Here is a 16,324-nt window from a genome sequence, read left to right as displayed (position 1 = left end):
TTTTTTCACAGCAAAAACTAAATCAAAACAAGGTTCTACTCTCTACCAGGTCACAGCAACTGAAAAAAACCCTTTTCCTAAAATGGTAAACTTTAATGATATGCATTAACCCCTTAAGGACACATGACGTACTGGAACGTCATGTGTCCACTCCCGATCTATAACGCGGGGCCACGGCGTGGCCCCGCGTCATAGCGGGTCGGGCCCGGCCTCTAACAACGGCCGGGACCCGTGGCTAATAGCGCGCGGCATTGATCGCTGTGCCGCGCGCTATTAACCCTTTAGACGCGGCGTTCAAAGTTGAACGCCGCGTCTAAAGTGAAACCGAAAGCATCCCGGCTAGCTCAGTGGGCTGTTCGGGATAGCCGCGGTGAAATCGCGGCATCCCGAACAGCTGACAGGACAGCGGGAGGGCCCCTACCTGCCTCCTCGCTGTCCGATCGCCGAATGACTGCTCAGTGCCTGAGATCCAGGCATGAGCAGTCATCCGGCAGAATCGTTGATCACTGGTTTCTTATGAGAAACCAGTGATCAACATAGAAGATCAGTGTGTGCAGTGTTATAGGTCCCTATGGGACCTATAACACTGCAAAAAAAAAGTGAAAAAAAAAAGTGAATAAACATCATTTAACTCCTCCCCTATTAAAAGTTTGAATCACCCCCCTTTTCCAATAAAAAAAAAAACACAGTGTAAATAAAAATAAAAATAAACATATGTGGTATCACCGCGTGCGGAAATGTCCGAATTATAAAAATATATCATTAATTAAACCGCTCGGTCAATGGCGTGCGCGCAAAAAAATTCCAAAGTCCAAAATAGTGCATTTTTGGTCACTTTTTATATCATTTAAAAATGAATAAAAAGTGATCAATAAGTCCTATCAATGCAAAAATGGTACCGTTAAAAACTTCAGATCACGGCGCAAAAAATGAGCCCTCATACCGCCCCATACACGGAAAAATAAAAAAGTTATAGGGGTCAGAAGATGACAATTTTAAACGTATTAATTTTCCTGCATGTAGTTATGATTTTTTCCAGAAGTCCGACAAAATCAAACCTATATAAGTAGGGTATCATTTTAATCGTATGGACCTACAGAATACATATCAGGTGTCATTTTTACCGAAAAATGTACTACGTAGAAACGGAAGCCCCCAAAAGTTACAAAACAGCATTTTTTTTTCAATTTTGTCGCACAATGATTTTTTTTCCCGCTTCACCATAGATTTTTGGGCAAAATGACTGACGTCATTACAAAGTAGAATTGGTGGCGCAAAAAATAAGCCATCATATGGATTTTTAGGTGTAAATTTGAAAGAGTTATGATTTTTTAAAGGCAAGGAGCAAAAAACGAAAATGCAAAAACGGAAAAACCTCCGGTCCTTAAGGGGTTAAAAGCAGAAAGCAATAGTAACTATAATTTGTGACATAATAGTGACAAATATCAAACCAAAGAAACATAGGTCCACAATTTAGTGACCTCCCAATGCATGCAGTTTAGCTTGGCCAAGCTTGCATGTGTTCTGTATGAGAAAAAATAAGTAATCCAGCTTCTAGAATCCTTTGTCCCCCCCCATCCTTATTCCATATTACCGAGTGGAAGCAGTAGTTTAAAAATTAATAGATATAAGTCTGGTGGGCCAAATCTTGAGCTTTATTTCTGACATCATGTATTTTTTTATTTTTTTTTTAAGTTCATTTTAAGTTCATTTGTCTTAATGAACTGTTTTTGTACACACATAGACGGAAAAAAAAAAAAAAAAAACAGAGCCACACAAAACAAAAGCACCCCAATAAACAGACATGTCTCCAACCAGCCCCCACCCAACACACTTGACCCAGTTTGGTCACCATAAAAGGATAAAATACAAATAAAACATTTCTGCACAGTGCATCCTAAGTGGTGATGTCACAACACATGGGATAGGAAATAGATACATAACAATAAAATTACTCAAATAAATGGGCATAGAGTCCTTAGGCAGCACCAATTGTGAACTTGCATGTAAAATAAATCAAGAAGAACTCTTCGGACTACCAGCTAATTAATTACTGACAGCCTTTCTGTGACCTCCTAGTGGATGGCCAAGACAGTAGCAGGAATGCTTACAATGAAGAACGTGTAACATGTATTAACGAAAAACCTGCCATATCCTACCATGGGCCTGGGCCCCAAATTTACTCAAATTTACGCTCTGATTTATGCTTTTTGTAGACTCTCTTATCTTAATGGAAAATGTGATTCAATATATCAGTTAATTGAGCTAATGTCGGTAAGGTAGGATCTAACGAATGTCTAGCAATTAGTTTTTGGGATTGATATAAAATACAGCATATACCTAATTGCACCCCTTCTGCTTAACCGCTTAAGGACCCAGCCAATTTTCACTATAGGACCCGACCATTTTTTGAACATCTGACCACTTTTACTTTAAGCATTAATAACTCTGGGATGCTTTTACCTTTCATTCTGATTCCGAGATTGTTCTTTCGTGACACAGTCTACTTTATGTTAGTGGTAACATTTTGTCGTTACTTGCATAATTTCTTGATGAAAAATTCCAAAATTTGATGAAAACTATTGAAAATTTTGCATTTTTTTTTAACTTTGAAGCTCTCTGCAAATAAGGAAAATGAATATTCCAAATAAATTATATATTAATTCACATATACAATATGTCTACTTTATGTTTGCATCATAAAGTTGACAAGTTTTTACTTTTGGAAGACATCAGAGGGCTTCAAAGTACAGCAGCAATTTTCCACAAAATTTGCAAAATCAAAATTTTGCAGGGACCAGTTCAGTTTTGAAGTGGATTTGAAGGGCTTTCATATTAGAAATACACTATAAATGACCCCATTATAAAAACTGCACCCTCAAAGTATTCAAAATGACATTCAAAAGGTTTGTTAACCCTTTAGGTGTTTCACAGGAATAGCAGCAAATTGAAGGAAAAATTTCAAAATCTTCATTTTTTACACTGGCATGTTTTTGTAGACCCAGTTATTGAATTTTTACAAGGGGTAACAGGAGAGAAATCTTCCTAAAATGTGTAATCCTCATAGAAAATACCTCATATGTGTATGTCAAGTGTTCAGCGGGCGCAGTAGAGGGCTCAGAAGGGAAGGAGCGATGGTGGGATTTTGGAGAGTGAGTTTTTCTGAAATGGTTTTTGGGGGGCATGTCACATTTAGGAAGCCTCTATGGTGCCAGAACAGAAAACAAAAACAAAAAAAAAAACACATGGCATACTATTTTGGAAACTACACCCCTCAAGGCACTTAACAAGGGGTCCAGTCAGCCTTAACACCGCACAGGTGTTTGATGACTTTTCGTTAAAGTTGGATGTGTAAATGATTTTTTTTACACTAAAATGCTAGTTTTCCCTCAAATGTAATTTTTTTTACAATGGATAATAGGACAAAATGCCCCCCAAAATTTGTAACCCCATCTCTTCTGAGTATGCAAATACCCCATGTGTGGACGTCAAGTGCTATACTGGCGCACTACAATGCTCAGAAGAGGAGTCACATTTGGCTTTTGAAAAGCAAATTTTGCTGAAAGGGTTTTTGGGGGGCATGTCACATTTAAGAAGCCTCTATGGTGCCAGAACAGCAAAAAAAAAAAACAAAAAAAAAAAACACATGGCATACTATTTTGGAAAATACACCCCTCAAGGGTCCAGTGAGTCTTAACACCACACAGGTGTTTGACGAATTTTCGTTAAATTTGGATGTGTAAATTATTATAATTTTTCACTAAAATGCTGGTTTTCCCTCAAATTTAAAATTTTTACAAGGGAAAATATGTGACCCCATTTTGGAAACTACACCCCTCACAAAATTTAATAAGGCGTGCAGTGAGTATTTACACCCCACTGGCGTTTGACAGATCTTTGGAACAGTGGGCTGTGCAAATGAAAAATTAATGCTCTCCAAAATTTGTAACCCCATCTCTTCTGAGTATGGAAATACCCCATGTTAGGACATAAAAGGCTCTGCGGGTGAACTACAATGCTCAGAAGAGAAGGAGTCACATTTGGATTTTGATAAGCATACTTTGCTGAAATGTTTTTTGGGGGCATGTCCCATTTAGGAAGCCCCTATGGTGCCAGGACAGCAAAAAAAAAAAAAAAAACCCACATGGCATACTATTTTGGAAACTACACCACTACACCCCTCAAGGCACGTAACAAGGGGTCCAGTGATGCTTAACACTCCACAGGTGTTTGACGACTTTTCTTTAAAGTTGGATGAGTAAATTATTATTATTTTTCACTAAAATGCTAGTTTTCCCTCAAATTTTAAATTTTTACAAGGGATAATAGGACAAAATGCCCCCCAAAATTTGTAACCCCATTTCTTCTGAGTATGGAAATACCCCATGTTTGGATGTCAAGTGCTCTGCTGGTGAACTACAATGCTCAGAAGAGAAGGAGCGCCATTGAGCATTTTGAAAGAGAATTTGTTTGGCATGGAAGTCGGGGGCCATGTGCGTTTACAAAGCCCCCGTGGTGCCAGAACAGTGGACCACCCACATGTGACCCCATTTTGGAAACTACACCTCTCACAGAATTTAATAAGGGGTACAGTGAGTATTTACACCCCCCTGGCGTTTGACAGATCTTTGGGACAGTGGGCTGTACAAATGAAAAATAATTTTTTTTATTTTCACGGATCACTGTTCCAAAAATCTGTCAGACACCTGTGGGGCATAAATGCTCACTGTACCCCTTATTACATTACGTGTAGTTTCCTAAATGGGGTCACATGTGGGGGGTCCATTGTTCTGGCACTATGGGGGCTTTGTAAACACACGTGGCCTTCAATTCCGGACAAACTTTCTCTTCAAAATCTCAATGGCGCTCCTACTCTTCTGAGCATTGTAGTTCGCCCACGGACCACTTTACATCCACACATGGGGTATGTTCTTACTCAGAAGAAATGGGGTTACAAATTTTGGGGGGCTTTTTTCCTATTTTCCCTTGTGAAAATGAAAAATTTAGGGAAACACCAGCATTTTAGTGAATTTTTTTTTTCATTTTCCCATCCAACTTTAATGAAAATTCATCAAACACCTGTGGGGTGTTAAGGCTCACTATACCCCTTGTTACTTTCCGTGAGGGGTGTAGTTTCCAAAATGGGGTCACATGTGGATATCATTTTTTTTTCCGTTTATGTCAGAACCGCTGTAAAAACAAACAATTTAGGCCTCAAATGTACATAGTGCACTCTCACTCCTGAGCCTTGTTGTGCGCCCGTAGAGCATTTTACGTCCACATATGGGGTATTTCCATATTCAGGAGAAATTGTGTTACAAATTTTGGGGGTCTTTTTTTGTTTTTACCGCTTGTGAAAACAAAAAGTATGGGGCAACACCAGCATGTTAGTGTAAAGAATGTAATTTTTTTTTTACACTAACAGGCTGGTGTAGCCCCCAACTTTTCCTTTTCATAAGTGGTAAAAAGAAAAAAAGCCCCCCAAAATTTGTAGTGCAATTTCTCCCGAGTACGGAGATACCCCATATGTGGCCCTAAACTGTTTCCTTGAAATAGGGCTCTGAAGTGAGAGAGCGCCATGCGCATTTGAGGACTACATAGGAATTGCATAGGGGTGGACATAGGGGTATTCTATGCCAGTTATTTCAAAGCAGGGTGCCTACAGCTGTTGCTAAACTCCCAGCATGCCTTGACAGTCCGGATATGCTGGAAGTTGTTGTTTTGTAACAGCTGGAGGCTCCGTTTTGGAAATACTGCCATACAATACGTTTTTCCTTTTTATTGGGGGGGACAGTGTAAGGGGGTGTATATGTTGTGTTTTACCCTTTATTATGTGTTAGCGTAGTGTAGCGTTTTTAGCATACATTCGCACTGGCGGGTGACGGTGAGTTTCCCACTAGGAGTTTGCGCTGCAGCAAAAAAATTGCGAAAGCTCAAACTTCAAGCAAGAAACTTACTGTAAACCTGCCCATGTGAATGTACCCTGTACATTCACATGGGGGGCAAACCTCCAGCTGTTTCAAAATTACAACTCTCAGCATGTACTGACAGACCGTGCATGCTGGGAGTTGTTCTTTTGCAACAGCTGGAGGCACACTGGTTGGAAAACTTTCAGTTAGGTTCTGTTACCTAACTCAGTATTTTCCTACCAGTGTGTCTCCAGCTGTTGCAAAACTACAACTCCCAGCATGTACTGATTGCCGAAGGGCATGCTTGGAGATGTAGTTATGCAACAGCTGGAGGTACGCAACTACAACTCCCAGCATGCCGAGACAGCTGTTTGCTGTTTGGGCATGCTGGGATTTGCAGTTTTACAACACCTGGAGGGCTAGAATTTAGAGACCACTGCACAGTGATCTCCAAACTGTGGACCTCCAGATGTTGCAAAACTACAAATCCCAGCATGCACAGACAGAAAACTACTGTGTGGGCATGCTAGGATTTTTTGCAAGATCTAGAGGGCTACAGTTTGGAGATCACTGTGCAGTGGTCTTTAAATTGTAGACCTCCAGCTGTTGCAAAACTACAACTCCCAGCACGCCCAAACAGCTGTCTGGGCCTGCTGGTAGTTGTAGTTTTGCAACATCTGGAGGGCTATAGTTTAGAGACCACTGTATAATGGTCTCAGACTGTAGCCCTCCAGATGTTGCTAGGCAACTCACCGGCTTCCGTAGGATCCAGGGAGTCAGCCGCCGATCACTGTCGCCCGCAGCCTCCGCAGATCGGTAAGTGACCTTCGGCGCCGGTCCCTGTCAGTTTCCTGCCCCGCCTATTGTGGGTGGGCAGAAGAGGGAAACTGAAAGTAACCCCCCCCCCCCCCGCCTTGGTCGTCGCATCTATACAACCAATAGCAGGGATAGGAGGGGTGGCACCCCTGCCACCTCACTCCTATCCCTTCAGGGGGATCGTCGGTGTCTTGGACAACCGCGATCCCCCTTATATTCCGGGTCACCGGGTCACCATAGACCCGTAATCGCGCAAATCGCAAGTGTGAATTCACTTGCAATTTGCCGCGATCGCCGACATGGGGGGGTCTGATGACTCCCATGGGCATTTGCGCGGAGTGCCTGCTGATCGATATCAGCAGTCACCCTGGTCCGGTTCCCGCCTGGCACGTGGCGGAGACGGGAATTCCCACAGGCGTACCTGTATGCCCTGGGTCCTTAAGACCCAGGTACAGAAGGCGTATCCATACGCCCTGGGTCCTGTACAGGTTAATCACTGTCTGCTAAGGAACCCAGTACACAGACAAAAGGTGTTGCAGATAGAGTAATGCTGTATACCTTATGTTTACTAGTAATACTATATACCCGATAACCTAAAAACTCCCTTCAGAAATTCCCAATAGAGAGAGAATTCCCAATTAACATGTAACGGATGAGCATCATCCATAACACAATGAGAACAATGGGATCAGGATGCCAAGCAATTCTTTGTAGAATGTGCGGGGTCTGGTACACATGGCGTTACAAAAATAACTGTAATAACTTATGTGCTTCAGAAAAGGCTAAGGCCGGAGTCTTGGGCAATCATTCCCTCCACTGTTAGTTAGTAAGCAGGCCCACATCCGCCTCCCTCATACTCATAGTGAAAGAATATGCCTGACTATAAAAAGAGATGAGATCCTTGTAAAGTGCAGAAATAGTACCTCTAGTATAATTAGATTTCAATATGGTTTTCACCAAAGTGTAGGATTGAATGGACAGTGAGGTCTTGAGCCTCAACTGCATGACACAGCTACAAATACCTGAAAAAGGAGGAATGAGCTCATAGAAACTCCTCCTGTGGTTGGGAGAATTTTTTTAATACGGTGCCTAAACAAAGTTATCCCCACTTAAAATCCACAATGAGCTCCTCAAGAATCCTCTCAGTACCACCAAATTCGAGCTAACCCATAAGGGCGTATATGTGTTAAATCCCTCATAGCGCGCTAAAGATTAAAAATGTTGCCACAGTCTAAAGATGAGAGGGGGGTTAGGGGGTGTCCAGAAGCTGAGCGGCTACTTATAGAATGTAAATAGTAAAAACGCTGTCCACTCTGCATTACCAAACTGATACTAGGACCCAAGACATTCCTATCTGCCAATTCCTGCAATTATTGCACCTGGACCACCATATAATTGATCCATAGATTAGGAGCTGCAAGTCCACCTGATCGTGAACATCATATGTGACTGTTGGATCAGGCATTTTATTTACATAGTCTTACCAAGCAAATAAAGGGAAACTGACAAGCTGTTCACCCACACTAACCCCAATATACTGGGTTATATACTTACTTTAACAGATACAGTATTGCCAAAGTTATGTAAGTTTAACCGCCTATTGCTTTTGTGCTGCTGTGCGCAGCTCAGACAGGGAGATGGCTTGCCATACTCCCTGCCTCCTCAACATTCCCCGCCACTATCATAAATATGCTAATGTCACTGCTGGTGTATGATCACTTTGCTATCTGAGCATAGCAAAGGCGCCGCTGCCTTGCTTCACCTGACTTCTGGGTGAAAGCAAAGCGCTCAAGCACTAGCAGGCTTTCGCTTCCTAGTGATCTGATATTGAAGATATCAACATATTCATGACAGGGGCGGGCGGGGGTGGGCAGACTAAGACCATGGTGGTCTTCGCCATAGGTCATAGATCTATGACTAAGGCCCCCATGGTTGAAACGTGTTAGAGTTTTTAAAATGTTATCTCTTTGTATGGAACAAGCTTTTAAAATAAAGCCTATTGTTTTAAGGAATGTGGCCAGCTGTAAGCCTTTTTTCGTTTTACTTTGCATGAATGGTATATTTTGGTTAGGAAAAATAAAAAAGCAGTAAGAAAGAAGTTCTGCAGTTTTTATTCGCCTTTTGCATGTCCATCCAATATAACAGAATTTTTGATCATCATGTTGGGTTCTGTTTATGCCAGATTAAGTGCATGTACTGCTAGCCAATTCATTTATATTTACATATTATTTTGACTGACATAATTAAATATCCCTTAAGCAAATAGGATTAATCTAATGATTTATTTTCTTTGGTCAGTGATAAGAAAAAAGTGATGAATCCAAAATCCCTTTAAAGCCAACTATAGCAGGATAAGTTTAAGCCTGGTGTAAATTACGTATTATTTTGGGCCAGATAAGAAGATAAGAGTGGAAGCCCCCACCCCTCCTTCCCTGGTCATCTTATATATATCACAGATTTTATGGAAATGAAATCTCCTGTCCTCTTACTTCCACGTGAAAGAAATCATAATAAACAATTGCTCTGAGTAAGTACGGGTAAGTGCATGTAATTGTAACTTCTTCATGTTTTATTTTCTTTATTTATTTCAAATTTTCCACACCCATTGGAAATATTTTTGAAGAGGGAATAGGGGCTTTTTTGTAAGACACTTTATGTTCTAATGTCAAATGCAATAAAGCACCCTTTTTTTACCACCATTTTTGTGTAGTTGCAGTTTCTGCTGAACTATTTGAATATTGGACTTTGGATCATAGCTCTTCTAATTGCTACATCCTTAAATGTGCTGCTTTTCTTGTATTTTTTACAACTCAATTCAGTTAGGATTCTAGAATTTTCATAGTTCTTTTGTATTACATTTTTATTACTTTTTACAGTCTTTTATTTATTTATTATTTATCCTATAAATATAAAACAATAGTTTTTCTTTTTGTATGATCATAATGGATTAACATATTTAAGAACCAAAGCTTTACATTTAGTATAACGTATATAGTATAATATTTTTATTTTGTGCATTTTTTATATTTAATGTTATAATTATTGTTTATATTTACAGTGAGACAAAACTTGAAATTCCATTAAACTTTCTAATTTAAGGCATCTCTAATGTGAGATTTTACCGTGTGTATTAAAATAGTGTAAGGGCACTTTCATATGACAGTATCTTGAGCACCATTTTTTAAAATGTTTATATTTATTGTTATAATCATTGTTCATAGTTACAGTGAAACAAAAATAGAAATACCATAACACTTTCTATTTTAAGGCATTTCTAATGTGAGATTTTACTATGTGTGTTAAAATAGTGGTAAGGGCATTTTCACATGACAGTACCTTTATTTGTATTTTTAAGTCAACTTTTGGGAAAAGAGTGCTTCAGTGTGCATGGATAGACAAAGCACAGAGGGGGAGCTGTTACCTCTTTTCCTAGGTAGTACTCTCACCTAAGTTAGTTTTGATAGCCGCAACTGCTATTTCAGTCTTGTTTAATAGCTTGTTGTTGGTCCTGCTGCTGTCTGTCTGGAGCAGGATATGAGATTTATGGAAAACGCTGGTACTTGTATAACAATGCATGGCAAGTCACTCCATAGGCAATGGATCACAGTAAGATTTATAAATTTATTGCAAAAATAAATTTTTTACAAGAACAATGCATTTTGAAACTCCTACCTTCTTCATTAGGTTTGTCAATGAACCTGACGAAGAAGGTAGAACCTTCAAAGCCCATACTCCACCTAACTCTCATTAGCAGCAGAAACATCCATCTTGTCAGGATTCCTGAATGGCTTGATCATTATTTTGAAATTTGTAAGTCAAAACCAATCATGTAGAACCTACCCAGTAAAAATATAATAGAATAATCAATATTTTTTTTCTGTGTTTTACATTTACTACTAGTTTTGACTTACAAATACTAATATAAACTATGTGACCTAAATACTGCTCTGCGAAAGTGGCCAAACTGTAAAAAAAAAAAAAAAAAAAAACTTGTGGTATATTCATGTCATTCTTGTAAATGTCAATAATTTTCCAGTAATGTATCCTAACCCAAAACATTACATTTTCTCATAAACTTTGTTAATATTTCTCTGTGGTTCTGTATGTGACAAGCACAATAAGGTGTCAGCAAATTCATTGGGAGTTCAGAAGAAACACTGTATAGATGATTATATGTTTTGGTAATCTCTTACCTGGAAAGATTTCTCGCTTTCTTTGTAAGAATTTACATTGGTTTCTAACTTATGGTCCTATCTCTTACTATACAGTATATTGTCCTGATATCACATAAAGTTATGTCATAGTCTTTCTGGAGAAAAGTTGAGTTAATAGATTATTGTAGATGTTTTTCCTTCTTCTTTCTCAGATGGATAGGATGCACTGTGGATGTGCCTCAAACTCTTATTGGATATCAGGTACGGGAACTTCATTTCTCATGTATGCGCCCAACCACCATCAAGCCCCACATTCCAGGGGCTTGTTCCTCATTCTCCCTGACTTTTCTGTTTGCTTCTTCTGTCTTCTTACTTGAATGGGTTAAAAACCTCTGGGCTCCTGATGTTTTAATTTCTTAAAATGTAAGGTGGACACAAGCAGCAACAATTTAGCGGCAAGGGATTTAACCCCTTGGGGACGGAGCCCACTATAACCGTAAGGACGGGAGCATTTTTTTGCAAATCTGACCTCTATCACTTTTTTTTTAGAAGTAAAATTTTTATTAAAGTTTTGTAAGAACACCAGGTATACATATACCAAATACAAATAACAGTAGAAATAATAGAATACAATACACCTCCAATGAACAAATTCGGAAGAACAATGAAGAAGAAGGTGACTCCTTGGTGCAAGTGGTACAGAGGTGGGATGTGCACACCTTCATATGACCGCAGGGAAAGCAGATATATTGTTATCATCAGGAGAGAAGGAGAAACGTAATATTACATTCAGTATTGAGCAAGGTTGTGGAAGGGTATTAGGAGTAGAACGATCATACATGGGAGAAGAGGGAGACAAAGGATGAGAGGGGGGGGGAATATGGAGGAAAAAAAAGGGGGGGGGAAGGAAATGAGGTTGGGCAGAGGAGGTCAGCAAGAAGAAGGAGGAGTGGGGTGAGTAGGAGCGAGGGGGGAACCAAGAAGAAGAAACAGGTTAGAGAAGAAGACGGAATGAGTTTGTTAGTGTACATACCTCTCGGATCTGGACATCGACACTAACCGCTGTAGAACATCACTCTGGCATGACGTGAGTCTGAAATTCAGGGAGGATAAGGACTACAGCCAAGGAGACCAGATCGATTGGAATTTAAGGAGCTGGCTCTGGGAATCAGCCAACAATCCTTCCATGCGACACACCTGAGAAACCTCCCTGAGCCAAGCCGAGTATGTTGGGGGAGTAGAGGATTTCCATAAGCGAGGTATGACCGCTCTTGCAGACAGCAGGAGGAAGTGGGTTAGTTTCGTGGCAGAAGTGGATGATGCGTGAGGGAGGATGGAAAGTAGCAGTGCAGACGGGCATTTCGGGAGAGAGAAGGAAGTGAGGGATTGTATCGTGTGAAGGATCGAGGACCAGTAGTCCTCAAGATCCAGGCAGGTCAGCCAGATGTGTGTCATGGTCCCTCCCGTGTGCCCGCATCTCCAACAAGCGTCCGGGACAGAAGGATATATGCGTGAGAGGAGAGCAGGTACCCTGTACCACCGCGACATGATTTTATAATTGGTTTCGTGTGTGCGACAAGAAATCGAGGACTTGTTGCAGAATCTGAAGGCGCGCTCCCATTTGCCGTCCGATAGCGTACGGCCAAGTTCCTTCTCCCAGGCAGCACGGGGAGTGAGGTCGAGGAACTTGCGTCTAAGAGTAGGGAATATGAGACTCGAATCGCGTGCGGGACTGCCGGGTCTGCAGCACAGAGGCTCTTGAACTGGGTGAGTGGGCAATGGAGAAGGAGGGAACTTTTGTGGGCGGTGTAAAAGTGGCGCAATTGGTTATATTGAAACAAGTGCATTATGGAGTGGGGGGAATCTCTTAAGATGTTGGGGAGCGATTTCAGGTCACTGTCTAGTAGCAATGATTGAAACGTAGGGCCATCTTTCCATTTCAGGGAAAGAAATGTAGAGGCAGAGAGAGCAGGGGGAAACGATTTATTGCCAAACAGGGGTAGTAAATGGCCGTTAGGTGAGAGTAGAGGAACAGTAGAGGTTAAATATGTTGAATATGTTTTGGCTATTGAGTCCATCACCGGGGCTAGGATAGTAGAAGTACGCATGGCGGAGAGGGTGTCAGGCAGCCACAATAGGTTCCTGGGAGCCAGGCTGTAGGACTGGCCCTCCAGTTGTACCCACTGCTTTCCATTGTGGATTCGAAAGCTATCCAGGACACGTACCAGGACCGTCGCTAGATAGTAAGAGAGGCAATCTGGCAGTGCCACCCCCCCCCCCCCCCCCCCTCCGTCTTATATCTATATAAAAATTTCAGGGCTATCCTCGGGCGGCCATTGGCCCAGAAAAAGCCAGACTGAAGCGCAGACACCTCCCGGAAGAAGGTTTGAGGAATGCGTGTGGGGACACAGGCAAAGAGATATAAAAGGCGTGGGAGCACGTTCATCTTAAAGATATTAATGCGGCCCAGCCAAGAGAAGTCCCTGCATTCCCATCTGGCCAAGTCTGAGCGCAACGCGTGCAACAGGGGGGGGGAAATTAACTTGGAACGCGGCTGTTAAATCAGCTGGAACGTGGATGCCTAGGTAACTAAGGGACACCGGTTGCCACTTAAAGGGATAAAGAGACTTCAGTGTTTGGATCATATGAGGGTGGAGGGAGATGTTCAGGGCTTCACTCTTAGAGGGATTGAACTTATAATTACTGTATTTGGAGAAGTCAGAGATAGTAGCTAACAAGGACGGCAGTGAGGTGAGCGGTGAGGAGAGGAATAAAAGTACATAATCTGCAAATGCTGAGCATTTACAATGGCCAAGAGACACGGGTAAGCCCCTTATATCTGGATTATTGCGGATGGCAATGAGTAAGTGCTCCATACAGAGTATGTATAGGAGAGGTGAAAGGGGACACCCCTGCCTTGTGCCATTACAAATCTCAAAGGGTTCGGACAGTTGGCCATTGATACGGATTTGAGCTAGGGGGGATCTATATAGGGCCATGATGCGTTGTATCATTAAAGAACCCAGTCCAATTTGGGACAGGGTGGCCACTAGGAATTCCCAATCCACCCAGTCAAAGGCCTTCTCCGCGTCAAGCGAGAGCAAGAATAGAGGTGTGTTGTTATGGCACGCATGGTGTATTGCAGCGAAGGCTCGGAGAGTGTTATCTCTCGCCTCTCTACTTCGATGAATCCGACCTGGTCCGGGTGGATCAGGAATTCCATGTGGCAGGACAACCTGTTAGCTATGAGTTTTGGCGACCAAATTTAACAATGATATGGGCCTGTAACTGGGGCACAGGAGGGGGTCCTTCCCCTCTTTAGGGATTACTGTAATAAAGGCTCTAAGGAAGGATTGGGAATGGGGGACGTATCGGAAATATCATCAAAGGCAGCTAGTAGGGGAGGGGTTAGTTCCTCCCTGAGGACCTTGAAAAACTTAGCCGTGTAGCCATCTGGTCCGGGGCTCTTGCCCGCAGGCATGTTTGAAATGGCAAGGGTCAGTTCCTCAGGAGTGAACCGAGCCTCAAGTGTGGTAATGACCTCAGGGGAGAGGCGTGGAAGGGCAGTGTCTGTTAAATATTGGGCAAGGGAGGGGAGGGAGGTTTGGGAAGAATTAAGGCCTGGTGGTTTAGGAAGGTTGTAGAGGTCCGTGTAGTAGGTGCAGAAGGCGTTCAGAATGTCCGGAGTGAGATATGTGGTCTGTCCAGATATCGAGCGGACAGCGGGAATGTACAGGGAGGATTTCCTATCTTTCAAAGCTCTCGCTAGGAGGCGGCCTGACTTGTTTCCCCATGTGTAGAACAATTTACCCGTGATTTGTCGTTAATATCTATGTTTGGCGTTAAGCAATGCCAGGAGTTCTTGGCGCACTCTGAGATTGATTGTGTTGTGACTCTACATCGTGAAGTTGCTGGAGTAATGAGGTTAGCTTGTCTGAAGCTGCCCTCTTGAGCCATGCCCCATGCCTCACCAGAGTGCCTCGCAGCACGCATTTGAGCGTCTCCCACTTAATTAAGGGGGAAGAGGTATCATGAGCAAAGTGAGAAATGTCTGACTTGAGATCCCGAAGGCAAAGCTCATCAAGTAATAGAGATTCATTTAGCTTCCAGGAGGCATGAGGTTTAGCGAAAGAGGGGAGCGAGAAGATGCAGGTAACTGGGGCATGATCCGAGAGGGTCACTACCCCAATCTCGGCTGAGGAGAACCTAGGCAGGAGGGAGTGCGAGCAAAATATATATAGTCAATCCTACTGTAAGTGCGTCTAGGATATGAGTAGAAGGTTTAGTCACGGTCTTGAGGTCTTAGGGCTCTCCAGACATCTATCAATTGGTAAAGGGGAAGCTTGCGTTTCAGAGCTCTTAGTTTAGTGTGTGAGAGATAGGTGTGGCCCGAGGAGGTGTCAACTGTAGGGCAGAGGGGCAGATTGAAATCTCCGCACAAGATTACAGGGCCATCTGCAAAGAGTGAAAGCGCGTCTAGAGTATTTATGAGAAACGAGACTTGGTCATGGTTCGGGGCGTAGATTGACGCTATAGTGAAGGGTTTGTCAGAGAGTGAGCAGTTAGCGAAAACATAGCGCGCGTTAGGGTCGGTGACAGAGAAGCATTCTGTGCATTCTGGAGCACCTGGAGTAGTGGCTTCAGCAAGGCTCGCAGTCTAAGGGTGTGTAAAGACAGGTCAGGGTATAAGTGGAGTCTCATTGTAGGTGACGTTCTTGATAGTATGGACTCTGCGCATTATTTCATCCTTTTGTAGGAAGTGGTGTACCCGACAGATCACATCTCTCGGCTTACAGGGGTCTGGGTTTTTTGCCTTAAGCGCTCTATGAGCGCGGTCAAGTTCCAGCGACAAGTCTGCAGGTTTCTGTAGGATTTCATTGAAAACCCTCTGCAAAGTGGTAGAGCGTTCCTGCAGGGGCACTGTTTCCGGAAGGCCTTTAACTCTGTTGTTGTTTCTACGGTTTCTGTTGTCCATATCGTCAATATGATCAACCGTTTGGGCCTGTTGCAGAGTCAGGTTAGCCGTGGCTTCCTGAAGTCGTTGAAGCTGAGAAGTAGTTTTACAGTGTAAGTCTTCAAGCTGATGTACTCTATCCTGTAAACATAAGACGGCCGTCTTCACAGGCTTAAGATCTTGTTTCCAGGCAGACCTGAGTTCCGAGGTTAAGGTATGCAAATCAGCCTTGGTCGGGAGTAAGGTCAGAAGAGCTTGCAATTCTGGGTGGTCTTTAAGAGTATGAACTGCTGCCTCAGGTGAGGGCAGAGTAGGTAAAGGTGGAGCAATGGGGTAAGCAGGCCGGGTATTCTTCAACGGTGCCAGGTTAGCCATAGTGGGCTTAAGAAGGGATCCCCCAGTTGGGGTGTGCGAGTCATCAGAGGATGAGCAGTCAGAAGTGCGTCGGCGGGATTGGCTGAGATTCAGTGGAGTTTTAAATAGCTTTTTTT

The 16,324-nt window shown here is 42.6% G+C and overlaps 1 protein-coding gene across 4 annotated transcripts in view; it reads left to right on the top strand.

Annotated features, from left to right (window-relative positions):
• Positions 1 to 16,324, top strand: part of LOC130295631 (ETS translocation variant 3-like protein) — a 76,310-nt gene that overhangs the window by 17,682 nt on the left and 42,304 nt on the right. Inside the window, exons 2-3 of one of the 4 annotated variants that reach the window (XM_056546547.1) lie at positions 9,024 to 9,252; positions 11,092 to 11,140. In XM_056546547.1, coding sequence (XP_056402522.1) covers positions 11,092 to 11,140 — 49 coding nt within the window. In that variant the 5' untranslated portion in view covers positions 9,024 to 9,252. Of the gene's footprint in view, positions 1 to 9,023; positions 9,263 to 10,444; positions 10,536 to 11,091; positions 11,141 to 16,324 lie in introns of those variants that run through there. The other 3 variants (XM_056546546.1, XM_056546548.1, XM_056546549.1) reach the window with 3 other exon arrangements.

Source organism: Hyla sarda, chromosome 11 (assembly GCF_029499605.1).
Source record: "Hyla sarda isolate aHylSar1 chromosome 11, aHylSar1.hap1, whole genome shotgun sequence".
Lineage (NCBI taxonomy): Eukaryota > Metazoa > Chordata > Amphibia > Anura > Hylidae > Hyla > Hyla sarda.
Note: the sequence above shows the minus strand (reverse complement) of the source record. Positions and strands in the feature narration are given on the sequence as shown.